This window comes from Triturus cristatus, chromosome 3_1, assembly GCF_964204655.1.
Source record: "Triturus cristatus chromosome 3_1, aTriCri1.1, whole genome shotgun sequence".
Taxonomy (NCBI): Eukaryota; Metazoa; Chordata; class Amphibia; order Caudata; family Salamandridae; genus Triturus; species Triturus cristatus.
In genome coordinates, this window is record NC_140583.1 from 34,330,468 (window position 1) to 34,345,958 (window position 15,491).

Here is a 15,491-nt window from a genome sequence, read left to right on the forward strand (position 1 = left end):
GAACTTTGGCATTAATAAGCTCAGTTAAACAATCTTTCGATTTGGAAGTGTAGTAAGTGTGTTCTAAAGATTTTATCTTTGAAAGGAGCTCTTTATTTAAAATCCGAAATGATTTACGTTTAGAAGAGGTATATCTGAAAATAAAGTCTCGAGAGGAAGTTTTAAAGGCATACCATACTATATGAAAGGGTATATTGTCTACATTGTTTAGAAGAAAGTACTCATTGAAAAAAGAGATAAAGGAGTCGTTAAAAACTGAGTAGAGAAGTAGGGAGTTATTGAAATGCCATCTGCGGAGATGATCTGTGTGAGGTAAAAGGTCTAGCAGAATGGATGCAGGGGCATGATCAGAAATAAGAATGGGGCCAATATCTGCAGAAATAAGAGATTGGGAAATGTTGTGTGAAGTAAAAAAATAATCAATCCTGGATTGAGTCTGGTGTGGAGGAGAAAAAAAAGTATACTCTTGTAGGGCTGGATTGCAGAGTCTTCATGCATCAGATAGGTGTAAATGTTTGATGGTTTGTGTGAACGTTTTATGTGATTTTAAAGGAATGAAAGAGGATGTAGATTTTCGATCTAAAAAAGGGTCAAAAACTTGATTGCAATCTCCAGCTAGGATTACATTATTATCAAAATGCTGGGATATCAATTGATTCATGTGGGCCCAAAAGGGAGCATCTCCAGAAGTAGGGGCATGTACTTTAAAAAGGGAAAGAGGAGTATCATCAATCACTAACTTGAAATAAAGCCATCTGCCTTCTTCATCTTTCATTTGCGAAGGTCTTTAAATATTTATGAATAAAATTGACAACACCATTTTGTTTACCGTCCCCAGATGAGGAAAAGAGTTCGCCAACCCAGTTTCTTTTGAGCTTTAAAGATTCAGAGTCAGTAAGGTGGGTTTCCTGCAAAAAAGCTATCTTGACATCTAACTTAGATAAATAAGATAAGACTCTTTGGGCCTCATGTAGGAAGCCAAATACCGGTCGGTAACGGCCGATTTTCGGTAATTATACCGTTACCGACCGGTATTTTGGCTTTTGAGATGTAGGGGGAGAATTTCATGATTCGGTATTTACCGAATCGGTAAAATTACTGAATCGGTAATATTACCGATTCGGTAAATTTACCGATTCGGTAAATACCGAATCATGAAATGAAATGTAGGGGGAGTGTGTGGTGGGTGTGGGGATTCGTTATTTACCACCAACTAAAGGTTGGTGGTAAATGACGAATAGGTGAAAAAAAGCATTTTTGTGCACGTTTAAGTGTGCAATGTGGCAGACATACATGCCCTTAGGGCATGTATGTGCGCCACATGTGCACACATGGCCGAATCAGGGGTGCAACAGGGTGTCAATGTGACACCCTGCCACCCTTGCATGTGCTCCCCCATTACCGAATCGGTATTTACCGATTCGGTAATGAGGCATACCTTCCCATCAATGGGAAGGTATGCCTCATTACCGAATCGGTAAATACCGATTCGGTAATTACCAAATTTTTCCGATTCGGTAATATTTACCGACTCATTTCCTACATTGCATTTACCACTTCATAAATACCGAATCGGTATGATTCGGTATTTATGAAGTGGTAAATGCCAGCCCACCTACATAAGGCACTTTGGGCCTCATGTAGGTAGCCAAATACCGGTCGGTAACGGCCGATTTTCGGTAATTATACCGTTACCGACCGGTATTTTGGCTATTGGTATGTAGGGGGACAAGTTTTGGCTTCGGAATTTACCGAATCGGTAAAATTACCGATTCGGTAATAATACCGAATCGGTAATGTTACCGAATCGGTAAATTCCGAAGCCAAAATCGAGATGTAGGGGGAGTGTGTGGGTGTGTTTTAGAGTCGGTATTTACCACCAAATTATAGTTGGTGGTAAATAATTAATGTGTGTGTTTAAGCATTTTTACGCGCGTAGCAGTGTGCAATGTGGCATACATACATGCCCTTAGGGCATGTATGTGTGCCACATGTGCACACATGGCCGAATCAGGGGTGCAACAGGGTGTCAATGTGACACCCTGCCACCCTTTCATGTGTTCCCCCCATTACCGAATCGGTATTTACCGATTCGGTAATGAGGCATACCTTCCCATCAATGGGAAGGTATGCCTCATTACCGAATCGGTAAATACCGATTCGGTAATTACCGACTTGTAACGAATCGGTAAAAAATACCGACTCATTACCTACATACGAGTTACCACTTCTAAAATACCGATTCGGTATCGTTCGGTATTTTAGAAGTGGTAACTGGTATGCTACCTACATGAGGCCCGTTGTCTCTTAATTGGGGAATTTAAACCTTTAACATTCCAAGTACATATTTTTAAAACCATAGATCAAGAACAATGAATATAAAGTACAATGAACCAATCTTAACACAACTGCCAATAAAAAATATACCAAGAATATAAAAATGCATGTAATATTTGAAACTTGAATAATTGAAGAGAGATAAGAAGGAAAAAAGATGAAGGAGGAAAAGAAAAGGAGAGTACAAAAGAAGACTAAGCGAGAAAGTCCAGCAAATGGAATGCAAAGAGGTGTGATAAGAAAGAAAAAATAAGGATAGAAAAAGAAATAGTGTAAAGAGCATTAAAGAGAACATAGAGGACATACTTACAGAGGAAGATTCGAGACACAAGTAAGGTGGGGGGAGATGAGGCCACGTGGAAGGATGATGACTCCAGACATCGATCGGGGGACAAGAGGGAGCGGGGACCAACGAATACTACAACACATACTGGAATACATCAAGATAACGAGACCTGCAGAGAAGAAGAATAAATAATGAATCAACGTCACATAAACCAATAAGTAGAGGCAATGACTGCAATCAAGCAAAAATGAATAAAGTAATTAACAATAAACATGAACCAACAAGCAGTACAACACAAGGGGAAGTACAATAGGGGGACAGATCCTGCAAAGAAAAAAGACGTTAATGATAATTTAAAGTAAGCAAAAAAGGAGGAACAATAACTTTGACCAATTTAACAAGAAGAAGGTCGTTAACAGTATATAATAAAAGGAAGATTTCAAGCAATATAAGAACAGAGATATCTATTTGTTATGCCATGAGGATGATGATGAGGATGCGTCCATAGACACTGCATGACAAGTGTTAAGGAAACTTTTCAGCTTTGTAGGATCGTCATAAGTAGTAGTTTTATTGTTCACGGTCACCTTGAAGAGGCAGGGGTGAAAGAGTCCATAACACGCTCCGAGAGATCATAGTGTTGGTCTCATTGCCAAAAAGTCTCTGCGTCCATCCGCGGTAGGCTTTGAGTAGTCCTGAGAAAAAAACAGAGGATTGTCTGCCCAAGTAATACGATTGATTGCTCTGGCTGCAGAAAGAATCTTAAGCAGGTCCGTATATTCTAAAAAATATAAGATGGCTCCTCTCGGTTTCCTCATGGTAGGTAAAGTCGTTATCGATATAGGACCTAATCTGTGAGCTCGTTGTATATTGCGTTGAGTATCCTGTGGTAAATTCAGGACCTTGGGAAGAAAAGACTTGAAAAAACTAATAGGGTCTGAACCTTCTGAACCTTCTGGAAGTCCATAAATACAAAGATTATTTCGTCTATTCCTGTTTTCAAGATTTTCAACTTGCTTTTGAAGCATCAACACTTGGGAGTGAAGGGTTTCAAGTTAACTGCTGGCCGAGGTCAAGGAGTCAATGTTGTGTTCTACCGTGGTAACTCTGTCCTCCAAACTCGACCATCTGTCTGTTAGAATTTGTAATTTAGAGTTGGTTTCCTCGACAAATGGATGGAGAGCTCTGATTTCCTCTAATAGTAAGTCCAAAGAGACTGACGATACTTGCTTGGGGGGAGAAGGAGGGTCTTTCTTTAGATGTTTGCTTGGTGTTTTATTCGCGCCAGAAGGGGCCGCAATGGCGGAGGCCGTGGCGCCTTTAGGTGAAATATTCATTGAGTCTTCCATTGCTGCACGAAATCTGCAAGGTTTGAAAGGAGTGAACAGTTTGCATGTCAAAGGTGATAGAGGTGATGAATAGGTTAGAAAATTGAGTAATTTGCTCACACCCTACAAGAATTTGAAGTTCCTTGTTCACTAAAACTGGAAAAGGTGCTTGTGTTAACAAACCGTTACTGAATATGCTCAAGAGGTAAACAACTCTCCACTACATTCAACGCACTTTCCTGTAAACGGCGCTGTTTGGTTCCACAATCATAGATTTGAAGTCTCTGCAGAACGCCAAAGAAAACACATGCTTGATGAAAGGTTCATTTTCAATGATAGACACGCATATATACTTTCAGTAGGGATTAGGAAATTTTGGACAGCATATTATAAAACAAACAATTGAACGCAACTCAGTGAAATTCATAATGAAGATAAAGACAGATAAGCTTCTGTGAGTGTCGTGCGCATTAAAATTCCACGTGCGTTAGCAAACCGCTGCCGTAGGAACATAAGAGGCGAAATCTCTTCATAACACTTGGGGCAGCATTCTATCAATGGCGTTATTTGGTTTCCACAGTTTTTAACCTGCTACGAAGCGCCAAAGAAGAACAACACTTGGAGAAGACTTTGTCTTCAATAAAGCAGCCAGAGATTATAAAAAATATTGTACCTCATATCTTGAGGGAGCAAGGTGATTCAGTTCACTAGAAGTCTTGGTGGAGCCTAATATAGAGTTTCACACAGAGCACGATCTAAAATGGCGGCTGTCGTTCTTGTGACAGAGCCGCTTGAAGAAGAGATGACGATAAAACGCTGCTTACAAGCTGCTGCGGCGAATGAAAAAGTTGTCGTCGTGTAGCGCTCCACTTTCGACACTCAGGCAATCATTCTGAGAGCTGTGCAGGCGTTTGGTGAAACGTCGGGTCCTTCGCTGTCCCCAGTGTCCCAGGAGAGTCAAGGATCAACCGCCATCTTTCTCGGGAGCTAGCCACGCCCCCACTTTGGTGCATTCTTTTAACATGTAATAATCAGGTGAGTGTGATTGCTCATGTATTATAGAGATTTCATTAAACATCCTCTTTAAATAATAATGTATGTGAAGAACCAATGAAACTAAATGGCAATTAGATGACGCTATTAAGGTTCATTGAAGAGTTTGTTTCAACTCTGTCTCTGCTCATGTTAAAATGTGCACCAAGTGACAAAAGAGAAAATGGTGCGGCACGTTTATATAAATTCCAAATGCTCTGAAACTTTCAGAGAATAATCTTCATATCTTTACCAATTAGAATTACTTGAAATGATATTAATAATTTATGTTTTGAAATAATTTTACACATTGGTACTTTGTAAAACCAGTAATTTGCTATAGTTCCATATGCAATTTACAATGAAATTCACTTGCTTTCTGAGAGCAACTAAGCTGAAAAAAGATGTGAATGTCCTATACTCAATGAAAATGAATATTTCAAAACTTCTTATTTTTGCTTATATTTGCTTAGATACTATGCAGGCCAGCCTGCTTGCACGCATTTTCCTCCCCATTTGTTCCTTGACTTAGGTTCTCATGGGCAAGTGTCCTGAAAATGCAATGTGATTTGAAACTATGTTTTAATCCGAGAGTCCCTACTCGCATACGAAGACTATTTGACACAATTGTTGTTACTTTGGGAACATCTGCCTGAGAAACTGTCCTTTCGACTTCGCTCATGTGCCTTTGTTAAAGGATCTTGTCTAGGAGTAATGCTCCTATTGAATGGCCTGACAGCTTCTTATTCTGCACGCCTATATTTCTACAAAATGTGTCTTCATGCTGCCTCTCAATCACCCTGTATGAACTGACCAATTGACTGTGTGGTCTGACCAGATGTGGTGACCCAAGAGGTGTCACCCCGGAACTTAAGGAATATAATATACATTGCGTGACAGGGAGGAGAGAGCTTAACACTTCTTTCTTTTACCTTCTTTTGGAGATCTTGCACCTTTGTGGACTGAGAGACATCATTCATTTCCTTGCAAACTCTACTGGCTTTCCTTGGCTGACCCATACGCTGTGTCCGCTGTTCTCTGACTTCTCTCGCTCTTAGGATGTGGTTCACGCCCCTTCCCGAACTCTCCTAGAACTTTGGTAGTTGAAGGGCCCTCAAGAACTGAATTTGATTACTCTGAACTCTCGATATGGAGGCCTGATATTGATGTATTTGCTCTTCCTAATTTTACTGATAACATCTAACCCTTCTCAACCTATTTCTGTATCTTTATGATTCCTCTCCAATAATTGATTGTGCATTCCAGTTGAGCATTAATGAGGGATGGGAATAACAATAGCGAGGTCTCTGGTCCGCAGGTTCTAAAGCTACCAATCTGTATAGCCCTAGCTGAATTATTGGTCTGTGTGGTCTAGCAGTGATAATACTTTACTTGTATATCTTAGTCCAGAGAGTTATATATACAAGATTGTAGGACAGTTACCCAGTTCCTGGTTCTTCACTGGATAACTGGATAGGATCCTGTCTATCTGACCCTTTTCGGCACAATTCAAGACCCATCGGAGGACCAAGTAAATGAAGGTGAGGTGTAGAGTTGGGAGATAAGGCGAGACAAAGTAAATGGGCCCAGTGGTGCGGCAATGGATAATTCCCTAGAAAATAACCAGACTTCTTAGGAAGTCACTCTCCGTATTCACTGACGACTTGAGTGTAACGCGGATCTAAAAGGCCCTCATTGGCAGGAAATGACGGTGGCAGTCTAGTGGTCAGGCTCACAGCACGTCACATGATGGCATGATGATGCAAACGCATGCTGCGCACGTCTGCGTTGGCACGAAACCTTTGCGGCCCTGTGCTCCCAGCAAAACAAGCCCACTGCACTCCACGAGCAGAGGTGCGCGAAGATCCAGAACTCCGCCAGGCCGTGGGACGACTCCTCGTGCTCAATGGAGAAAAGATTCTAAGCTCGCGGCTGGCCCGCTAGGCTGCAATTGCATTGCACACCACAGTTGAGGAATGATTTAAAGTTACCTGTCCGCTAAGAGAGTACGATTCCCAATTTAACTCTAAAGAGTGTAGGAGCAAGTAAAAGTCTTTTTTACTTACAATTTATTCCTCAATTCAAATGAATCCAAATGTTTGCAATGGTGAATACAAACGCTTAATCGACCCAATAGTCACGTTAAAGATCCGGTCACACTGGATTCGACAGGATTCCAGAGGGGTGTTGGTGGACGCCCTGCTCCTCCCCCTCATGCCGTGCTTTCACTTTATTGGCGGACACGCCTCTTTTCTTAGACTCGGCTCGTTTAAGGAAAGGTACGCGGCCGACATTAAAGTGTAAGTGCGACATGGCGCAATTTAAAAAAAAGAATGACATAAATACTTTTTTTAAAACATGCAGCTGCACTTTGCGCGCAAGTGAAGCAAAGACACAGCTGCCACTATCAGCGCAGCGTGCCACGCTTTGTGAAAAATAAATAAAGCTGTTGCGAGAGAGCGTGTCCTGCCTGCACCAGCAGACATGCGAAAACCATTAAGCGAAATAGTGCTCGCAGGCTGTTATTAAAGCCTACCGAGCAACAACACATGTAACAGGGGGTGTCCTCATGGGAGGTTACAAATGAAGACAAGGCGGTACTAAGGAGGGACTAACAAGCCTATTTACGAATCAGAAGCCAGCATTTACGAAGGGCAATGACACAAGCCAATGACAAATATTGGCAGAGAGTGGGCGGTGCTTCAACAACATACTCTAATACAGCTACCTTGCTGTAGTGCATGCGCTGCACAGGCTCCGCCTAAAAAGGGCTATGATGCCTAGGGTGACCAACCGACATGGGTGCAAATTCAGGGCAGTGAGTGTAAAAATTCAGGACAAATGGTCAAAATTCAGGACGAAAATTCAGGACAGGAGGTCAAAATTCAGGACAAAAGGTACGTTTTACGGACACATCAGAAGAGGTTGCACAATAGTATATAAGTAAGCAAATAGACAACCACTTAAGTACACGTGAATATAAGTTTAAATTAGGTTGAGACAATTGTGCACTTCATTGTTTTTCAGTATGCGCGCAGCTTTAAGCAAATGTGCAGGTCTTTTTGTGGTAACAAAACCGCCCCCACCCCACCTTTCCAGCTCCCAGAGAAAACACCTGATGCCCGGTCCGGCCAGTCTGGCCTTGCTACCACCCTCCAATGGCGCCCCTCATCTTCACACAGGCCCTCTCTCATGTGTATTTAATTTCTTCTATAGTGCTACTCATCCCAAGTATGTGGGGCAGAGTGTTGGGGGTGCGTTACAACACACACACATTATATAGAGACAATGACTCATATAAATGTGAAAGTCAATGTATAGGAAATGTTGTTTAAGATAATGGGGCTTACAATGTGTAATCATACTTTCATCCATGATTCAGTCTTTCACCATTCATTCTGTCCTTCCATCTGTGTGTCCATCCATGTCCATATTCAACCATTTACAAACATATCCTTCCATCCATCATTTCACTTATCCATCCCTCCATCCACCCTTTTACTCATCCATCCATTATCCATCCATCTTCCCTTTCACCCTATCCATCCGTACACTCCTCCATCCACTCTTCCACCCATCCATCCATTCACTCATCCATCCAGCCATCCTATCACTTACTCATTCATCCACCCAGTCACTCATCCTTCCACCCATTCACCCATTCAGTCATCCATTTACCCATCCTCCCTTTCTCTCTCAATTCCCCTTTCACTTAGCCATCCATCCTTCCATCCACCCACCCATCCACTCATGAATCCATCCACTGAACCTATCAGTCATCCATCCTTTCACTCATCCATCCATCCATCCTTTCTCTCATCCATCCACCCTTTCACTCCTTCACTCATCTATCCATCCTTTTGTCCAACTACCCGCCCTTTCACTCACTCATCCAACCTTACATCCACCCTTTCACTCATCCGTCCATCCATTCACCCTTTCACTTATCAATTCATCAATCCGCCCTTTCACTTATCAATTCATCAATCCATCCATCATTTCACTCATCCATCCACCCATTCACTCGCCCATCATGCACCCTTTCACTCATCCATCATTTCACTCACTCATCCATCCAGCCATCCATCCACCCATCCCTTCACTTACTTACTCACTCACCTTTTCACATTAATTATGAGCTGTGCCTTTGTCTGCAGAGTTGCAGACAGAAGAGACCCATCAAGAACTCTACCCTTGCTGTCGTTACTAAAGCAAGGGGTGGGGCGGGGCAGGGTTCACTATGCCACTGCACATAGGCAAAATGAAAAAGTGGAAGGCATGAGTCATGCATGATGCACAGTGCCTGGACGTGGGGCGACTGTGACATGGTGTTGTTTCCAGAGCTTTAAGCGGGCGAAAATACTAGGATTCACTCCAAAACGGAGTTTGATGTAATTAAGGGCATGGCTTAAAACACATAAGCTAAAAATCTGTGCATAGTATAATGTGCCGCCCGACTGGCATTTTTGTTGCTTCTGTTATTGCATCCAGATATATAATATATACAACAAGTAAGATTACACCTAGAACAAATAAACGTTACACCTACAACAAGCAAGAACTATTGGCTTTGTCAATAGTTGTTAGTTGCATAAAATAAAACAGCAGCAATCATGGCTTCATTGAATATAATATTGAAAATGCGTGTGTTCTAAACCGATGAGACTCGGAGAACTATAATCCTTCCCTTTGAACTTCTTTCACCCCTTCCATTGGTGAACTGGATTCTCAGGTAGCAGCAGCATGGGCGTTTTTGCACTTCCAGGTGACAGAATGCTCTGCCTGGACCGAGGCAGCAGGAGGAGGCCACCACATGCTGTACCAGCCCAGACTGACCCATTGTCATTCTGTATGTGGCAATCAGCCCCACACGGAATGACAATGGGCGGGTGGGGCTGCTCTTGTGGTCAGAGGAGTGCGAGGCGGCCCCATCAGGGAGCGGAGGCCTTTCACAGGGGAACAGCTCTGTTCCCTGAAAGGCCCAAAATTACGGACAAAAGGCGTCCGTAAAAGGGATCCTCACGGACAACGGACGTGAGGTTCAATTTACGAACGGTCCGTGAAATTTACGGACGGTTGGTCACCCTAAATTGATGCCGTAAACACTAGCACTAAATTTTCATGAAGATTCGTCAAACCACCGCAAAGTTATCAGCGAAACAAAAAAATGCTCTTACTATAGGCACTCTGCCTTTAAGAGAGGGACAGGATTGGGGGTTCTTAGACTGTGTGCTGCGCGCGCGCTGTAAGGACAGTGGGCGTTCAGCAGCGGCTGCTTGGCTTCCATGGCACTCTAGACCCGCCTGGCTCGTGCATGAAAGCCTGGGTTGGCCCTGCATTGTACTTCGCTGCCTCAAACCTCACTTACCTCATACTTTCCACGGAGATCCCTCTTCCTAGCCCTGATCCTGCCTTCCCGGCCCTCAGACTAGGCCTACCGAAGAGGGCAAGGCAGGGTAGTTGCTCACCCCACGTGAGGCACATTACGAACTGCTATTAGAACTTCAACCTCTATTTAAGTTGTTTATTCTCCCTAAAATAGGCGCTATGTTGTTGAAACAATAAGCGCTCTGTCCAACCCCAGGGCTGCTCAGAGCATTCCATGGCTGTCTGTGCAGAAGCAGGGCCCTGTATGACGTCAGTGTGTCCTTGTGACGTCACAGAGGCCGAGAGTGGCCCCGGGCCCCCGAGGAGAGATGCCCGCGCCAGTGCTGTCTGAGTGGCCGCTGGCTGGAGGTCTGTCCATGAGGGGTCCGACGGCGTGGACATCACCATGTGGTCAGCCTGGCTTCTTCTCCTCCTGTCCCTGCAGGGCGCCCAGGCTAGGCCAGGACTGCAGAGGTAGGAAGGGCTGGGGCGGTAGCATTAAGGCGCCTGGGTTTAAGAGAGCACGCAGCAGGGGGGCAGCAGTTCGCATCAGAAGGGTGAAGCCACTACCTGAGGGCTAGAGCTGGGGTAAGGCAGTCACCAAATACATATTCCCACAATGGTAATGGACACCCCCGCCCTGCACAGGTGGTAGGGGCGGAAGCAAGAAATGAATTGCAAACGGCTATGGATGGGCACATGGGAAGCTAAGTGCTGAGAATGGCGGGGAGGATCGTGTGTGTGTGCGAGAGATAGTGCGTGTGACAGAATGTGTGAGAAAATAAGTGTGAGAGAGACAGGCTGACTGTGTATGAGAGAGTGTGCGTGAGAGTGAGAGAGCGTGAGAGAGTGTGAGAAAGTGTGAGGGAAATGTGAGAGAGACAGGCTGTCTGTGTGAGTGTGTGAGAAAAAGTGTGTGTGAGAGTCTGTAAGAGAGTGTGTATGAGAGATTGTGTGAGAGAGTGTGTGGGAAAGAGTGTGTGTATGAGAGAGTGTGAAAGTCTGTAAGAGAGTGTGAGAGAGAGAGTCTGTAATAGAGAATGTGTGAGAAAGAGGCTGTTTATGTGCGAGAGAGTGTTGGTGTGAGGGAGAGAGTGTGTTAGAGTGTGAGAGAATGTGTGAGGGTGAGAGAGTGTATGAGAGTATGTGTGAGAGAGACAGGAGGCTGTCTGTGTGAGCGAGTATGTGAGCGAGAGAGTGTGTGTGAGAGGGCAATAGAGAGTATGTGAGAGGGCATGAGAGAGAAGGGAGAGTGTGAGAAAGAATGTGTGTGAGAGAGATGGGCTGTCTGCGAGAGTGTATGTGTGAGAGAGTGTGTGAGAGTCTGTAAGAGAGTATGTGAGAGAGAGTCTGTAAGAGAATGTGTGTGAGAGAGAGTGTGAGAGAGTATGTGTGAGAGACAGGCTGTCTATGTGTGAGAGAGTGTGTGACAGTGTGAGAAAGTGTGTGAGAGAGAATGTGTAAGAGAGAGATGGGCTATCTGTGAGAGTGTGTGTGTGAGAAAGTGTGTGTGAGAGTGTGATTGTCTGTAAGAGAGTGTGTGAGAGTGTGTAAGAGAGTATGTGTGAGAGAGACAGTCTGTGTGAGAGAGTGTGTGTGTTAAATAGTGTGTGGAAAGTGTGTATAGCAGTGTGACAGAGTGTGTGAAAGTCTGTAAGAGAGTGTGTGAGAAAGAGTCTGTAAGAGAGAATGTGTGAGAGATACAGGCTGTCTATGTGTGAGAGAGTGTCAGTGTGAGGGAGAGTGTGTGTGAGAGACTGTGATAGAGAATGCGTGAGAGAGTGTTTGAGTCTATGTGTGAGAGAGACAGGCTGTCTGTGTGAGAGTATGTGTGAGAGAGTACGTGTGTGAGAGTGTATGTGAGCATGTATGTGAGAGCATGAGAGAGTATGTGAGCGTGAGAAAGTGTGAGAGAATGTATGAGAGAGCGAGACAAGCTGTCTATGAGAGTGTATGTGTGTGTAAGAGAATGTGCGAGTGTGAGTCTGTAAGAGAGTGTGTGAGAGAGTGTATAAGAGAGAATGTGTCAGTGTGTGTGAGAGAGAGAGTGTGTGAGAGAGTATGTGTGAGAGAGACAAGCTGTGTGTGAGTGTGTTTGTTAAAGAGGGTGTATGTGAGAGAGTGTGTGTGCAGTGCAACAGTGTGAGAATCTGTGAGCGTGTGAGAGAGTGTGTATGAATGTGTGAGTGAGTGTGAGAGAGTGTGTGACAGTGTGAGAAAGTGTGTGAGAGAGAATGTGTGTGAGAGAGACAGGCTGTGTGAGTGTGTGTGAGAGAGTGTGTGTGAGAAAGTGGGAGAGAGAGTGTGTGAGAGTATGTGTGAGAGAGTGTGTGCAAGAGAGCATGTGTGTGAGTGTGTGTAAGAGAACATGAGTGTATGTGAGAAAGTATGTGAGAGAATGTGTGAGAGAGACGGGCTGTGTGTGAGAGTGTATGTGTGAGTGTGTGTGTGAGAGTGTGTGTGAGAGTGTGTGTGAGAGAGTGTGGGAGTCTGTAAGAGAGTATGTGAGAGAGAGTGTGTAAGAATGTGAGAGAGTGTGTGAGAGTGTGTGAGCAGAATGGATGTGGGAGAGTGTGTGTGAGAGAGACAGAGAGATTGAAAATATTCAATTCAAAGTTCACTTTTGAAATACTTTAGGATGTGTGTTTGTTTTTCTTTCAGTATTTTAAACTGTTTTTTTTTCTTTTGAGTTGTATTTTAACAGTGCTTTTTAAATAAGCATTGGCAAGCCTGCTAGCTTAGCACCCTCACATTATTAAGGGAAGACCTTTTGGCTTTGCCAATGCATTTTACTTTAATGAGTTGATTGGTAGTGAAGAGCGTGTTTACCCTGTGACAAAGTGTTACAAGGGGCAATGCTTCCGCACTGCCAACTCCTGTATTACAAGGGGCTTTTTTACAAGTCCATTGCGCCGCCGCCGCGTCACCTTTAATATGGGAAAAAGTGTCTAGAACACAGCAGTGCAAATGATTGGGGGCCCCTGCAATCAGTGAATAGGGGCCCCACACTCTCACAGACATTCATTGACCTCAGGCTGAATGGAAGGGACCTTGAAGGGTTGGGAGACCCCAACAGGGATTTCCCTTCCCCCATCAACCCGCACCGTCGGGGCTGCGTTACACCCTTAGGGCCTCATTTACAACAATGTCATGCAGGGCAGCGCTGCACATCACTTTGCAGCGCTGCTCTACGTCAAAAGACAGTGCAGGAATGCACCGTATCTGTGAGACAGGGCGCTTTCCTGTCCTCTTACACTGCGCTGGTGCACAAATGTCTGCCTACCGCCAAGGCAGGCACCCTGACTCTATGGTGCAAGTGTGCCTGCATTGAAATCTGGTTGTTTTTGCACAGGAAGGGATACCTTCCTTCACAAAAACAACCGTTACGCCACCCCTGGGGAGGTGCAGGGTTTTGACACATTCCTAGATTTGTGCTATGTTATAAATCTGGGAATGTGTCAAAAACCATTGGCATTGTGGGAGAAGCCAATGCAAAGCCCATAGCACGCCTTCCCGAGGCAATGTGAGGCAACGCAGCGACTTACGCTGCATTGTCTTACACCATATCAATAAGCTATGAAAAGCCTTGCAGAGTGGCTTTCGGTGGCCTCGTAGATATGATTGCGAGGCCTGCGCCACCAGAGCGTCATTTAAAGTGATGCTCTGACAGTGCATGAAACTTGAAAATGAGGCACTTACGGCCTCATTTACAACAATTTGACACAAGGCAGCGCAAATGATGTGCAGCGCTGCCCTGCATCAAAGGAAAAGGATAGGAATGCACCGGATCTGAGATACAGCACATTCTTGTTATCTTATACTGCGCTAGTGCGCAAATGGCTGCCTAGCGCCATCGCAGGCTCCCTTGCACCATGGCGCAAGGGTGTCTTTATTGAAATCCGGTTGTTTTTGTGCAGGATGGGACACTTTCCGTCACAACAACTGTTACTCCACTCCTGGGGAGGCACATGGTTTTGGTGCATTCCCAGGTTTGTGTTATGTTGTAAATCTAGAATGTGTCAAAAAACATGGGTTTTGAGTGGGAACACCCAACGCAAAGCCCATAGCACGCCTCCCTGAGGCAGTGTGGGGCAACGTAGTGACTTACGCTGAGTTGCCTTCCACCATATCTATGAGGCCATGAAAAGCCACGCAGGGTGGCTTTCTGTGCCCTCGCAGAAATGGGTCGCACTGCACGCCACCGGAACATCAAACAAAATGATGTTCTGGCGGCGCACTTGGCTTGCAAATAAGCCCCTTGGTTTGCAATCACGTGCCAGCGTTTCTCCCAGGAAGGAGTCCTGAAAGGTCATCCTTTTTACCACATGGCTGTATTAAGAGTGAACCTTAAGAGTGTCCCTTTCGAAGAAGTTATGATGTAAGTTAAAGTTCTATAATGTCATTTTGTTAGTTTGGGATAACCCTAGTAAGGTGACAAGGATGTAAGGCGGCCGCCATGATCATATTATGCACACCATGTTGTGTTTTTGATGCCTGTGTTCAAGGGAACGAGCGAAGGATGAATCTGCTGCCAGGTAAGGGTACACATGAAGAATTACTACAATGTTTAAAGTTAATGACAGCGGCTACCGCCAGTGCCTGGGTGGGGACAGGCGGACAGGCAGACAGGCGCCATCTACACTGGCAGTAGTATCTTCATCGTTTGACCTGTAAGGAGCTTGTCCAATGCGAGCAGCATAGAGCTGACACGCGCAGAAAGGATTACCTTTGGGGTGATCCTGACACCTCTATATAGTCCCCAAAATGCCCACAGGTGAGGCAGAAAAGCCTCACCCAAGATGGCTTGTGTAATGGAGATGAAAAGCAGACTGAGGCTCAGGTGATACTACTGCGGGTCACCCCCTGTGGAGGTATACACAACAAACAAACGTATCCTCAGTTCAAATAGAACACTTAATGCCTCTGCTGCTCTATGAACAGCACTTTCTCCGAGAGGTGGGCACAAATACAAGTTAACAACAAACAACACAGAAGATCTGCTGTCAGCTTCCTGCAGGCACACCCCTCTCTGTTGTCGCAGTATAGCCCCAGCAGTCCTTCTCCTTACAGCAGTAAAGTCAGCATCGTCACTTTTGGCCAAACAATGCACTTGTCCCCAGACCTTATGTGATCAACAGAAA

General features: G+C 44.7%; 1 protein-coding gene across 1 annotated transcript in view; it reads left to right on the forward strand.

Annotated features, from left to right (window-relative positions):
- Positions 1-10,722: 10,722 nt before the first annotated feature.
- The window catches only part of FREY1 (Frey regulator of sperm-oocyte fusion 1), a 61,762-nt gene continuing 56,993 nt past the window's right edge, over positions 10,723-15,491 (forward strand). The window contains exon 1 of the mRNA XM_085646277.1: positions 10,723-10,824. Within this exon, the coding sequence (XP_085502403.1) occupies positions 10,757-10,824 (68 nt within the window). The 5' untranslated portion in view covers positions 10,723-10,756. The remainder of the gene's footprint in view (positions 10,825-15,491) is intronic.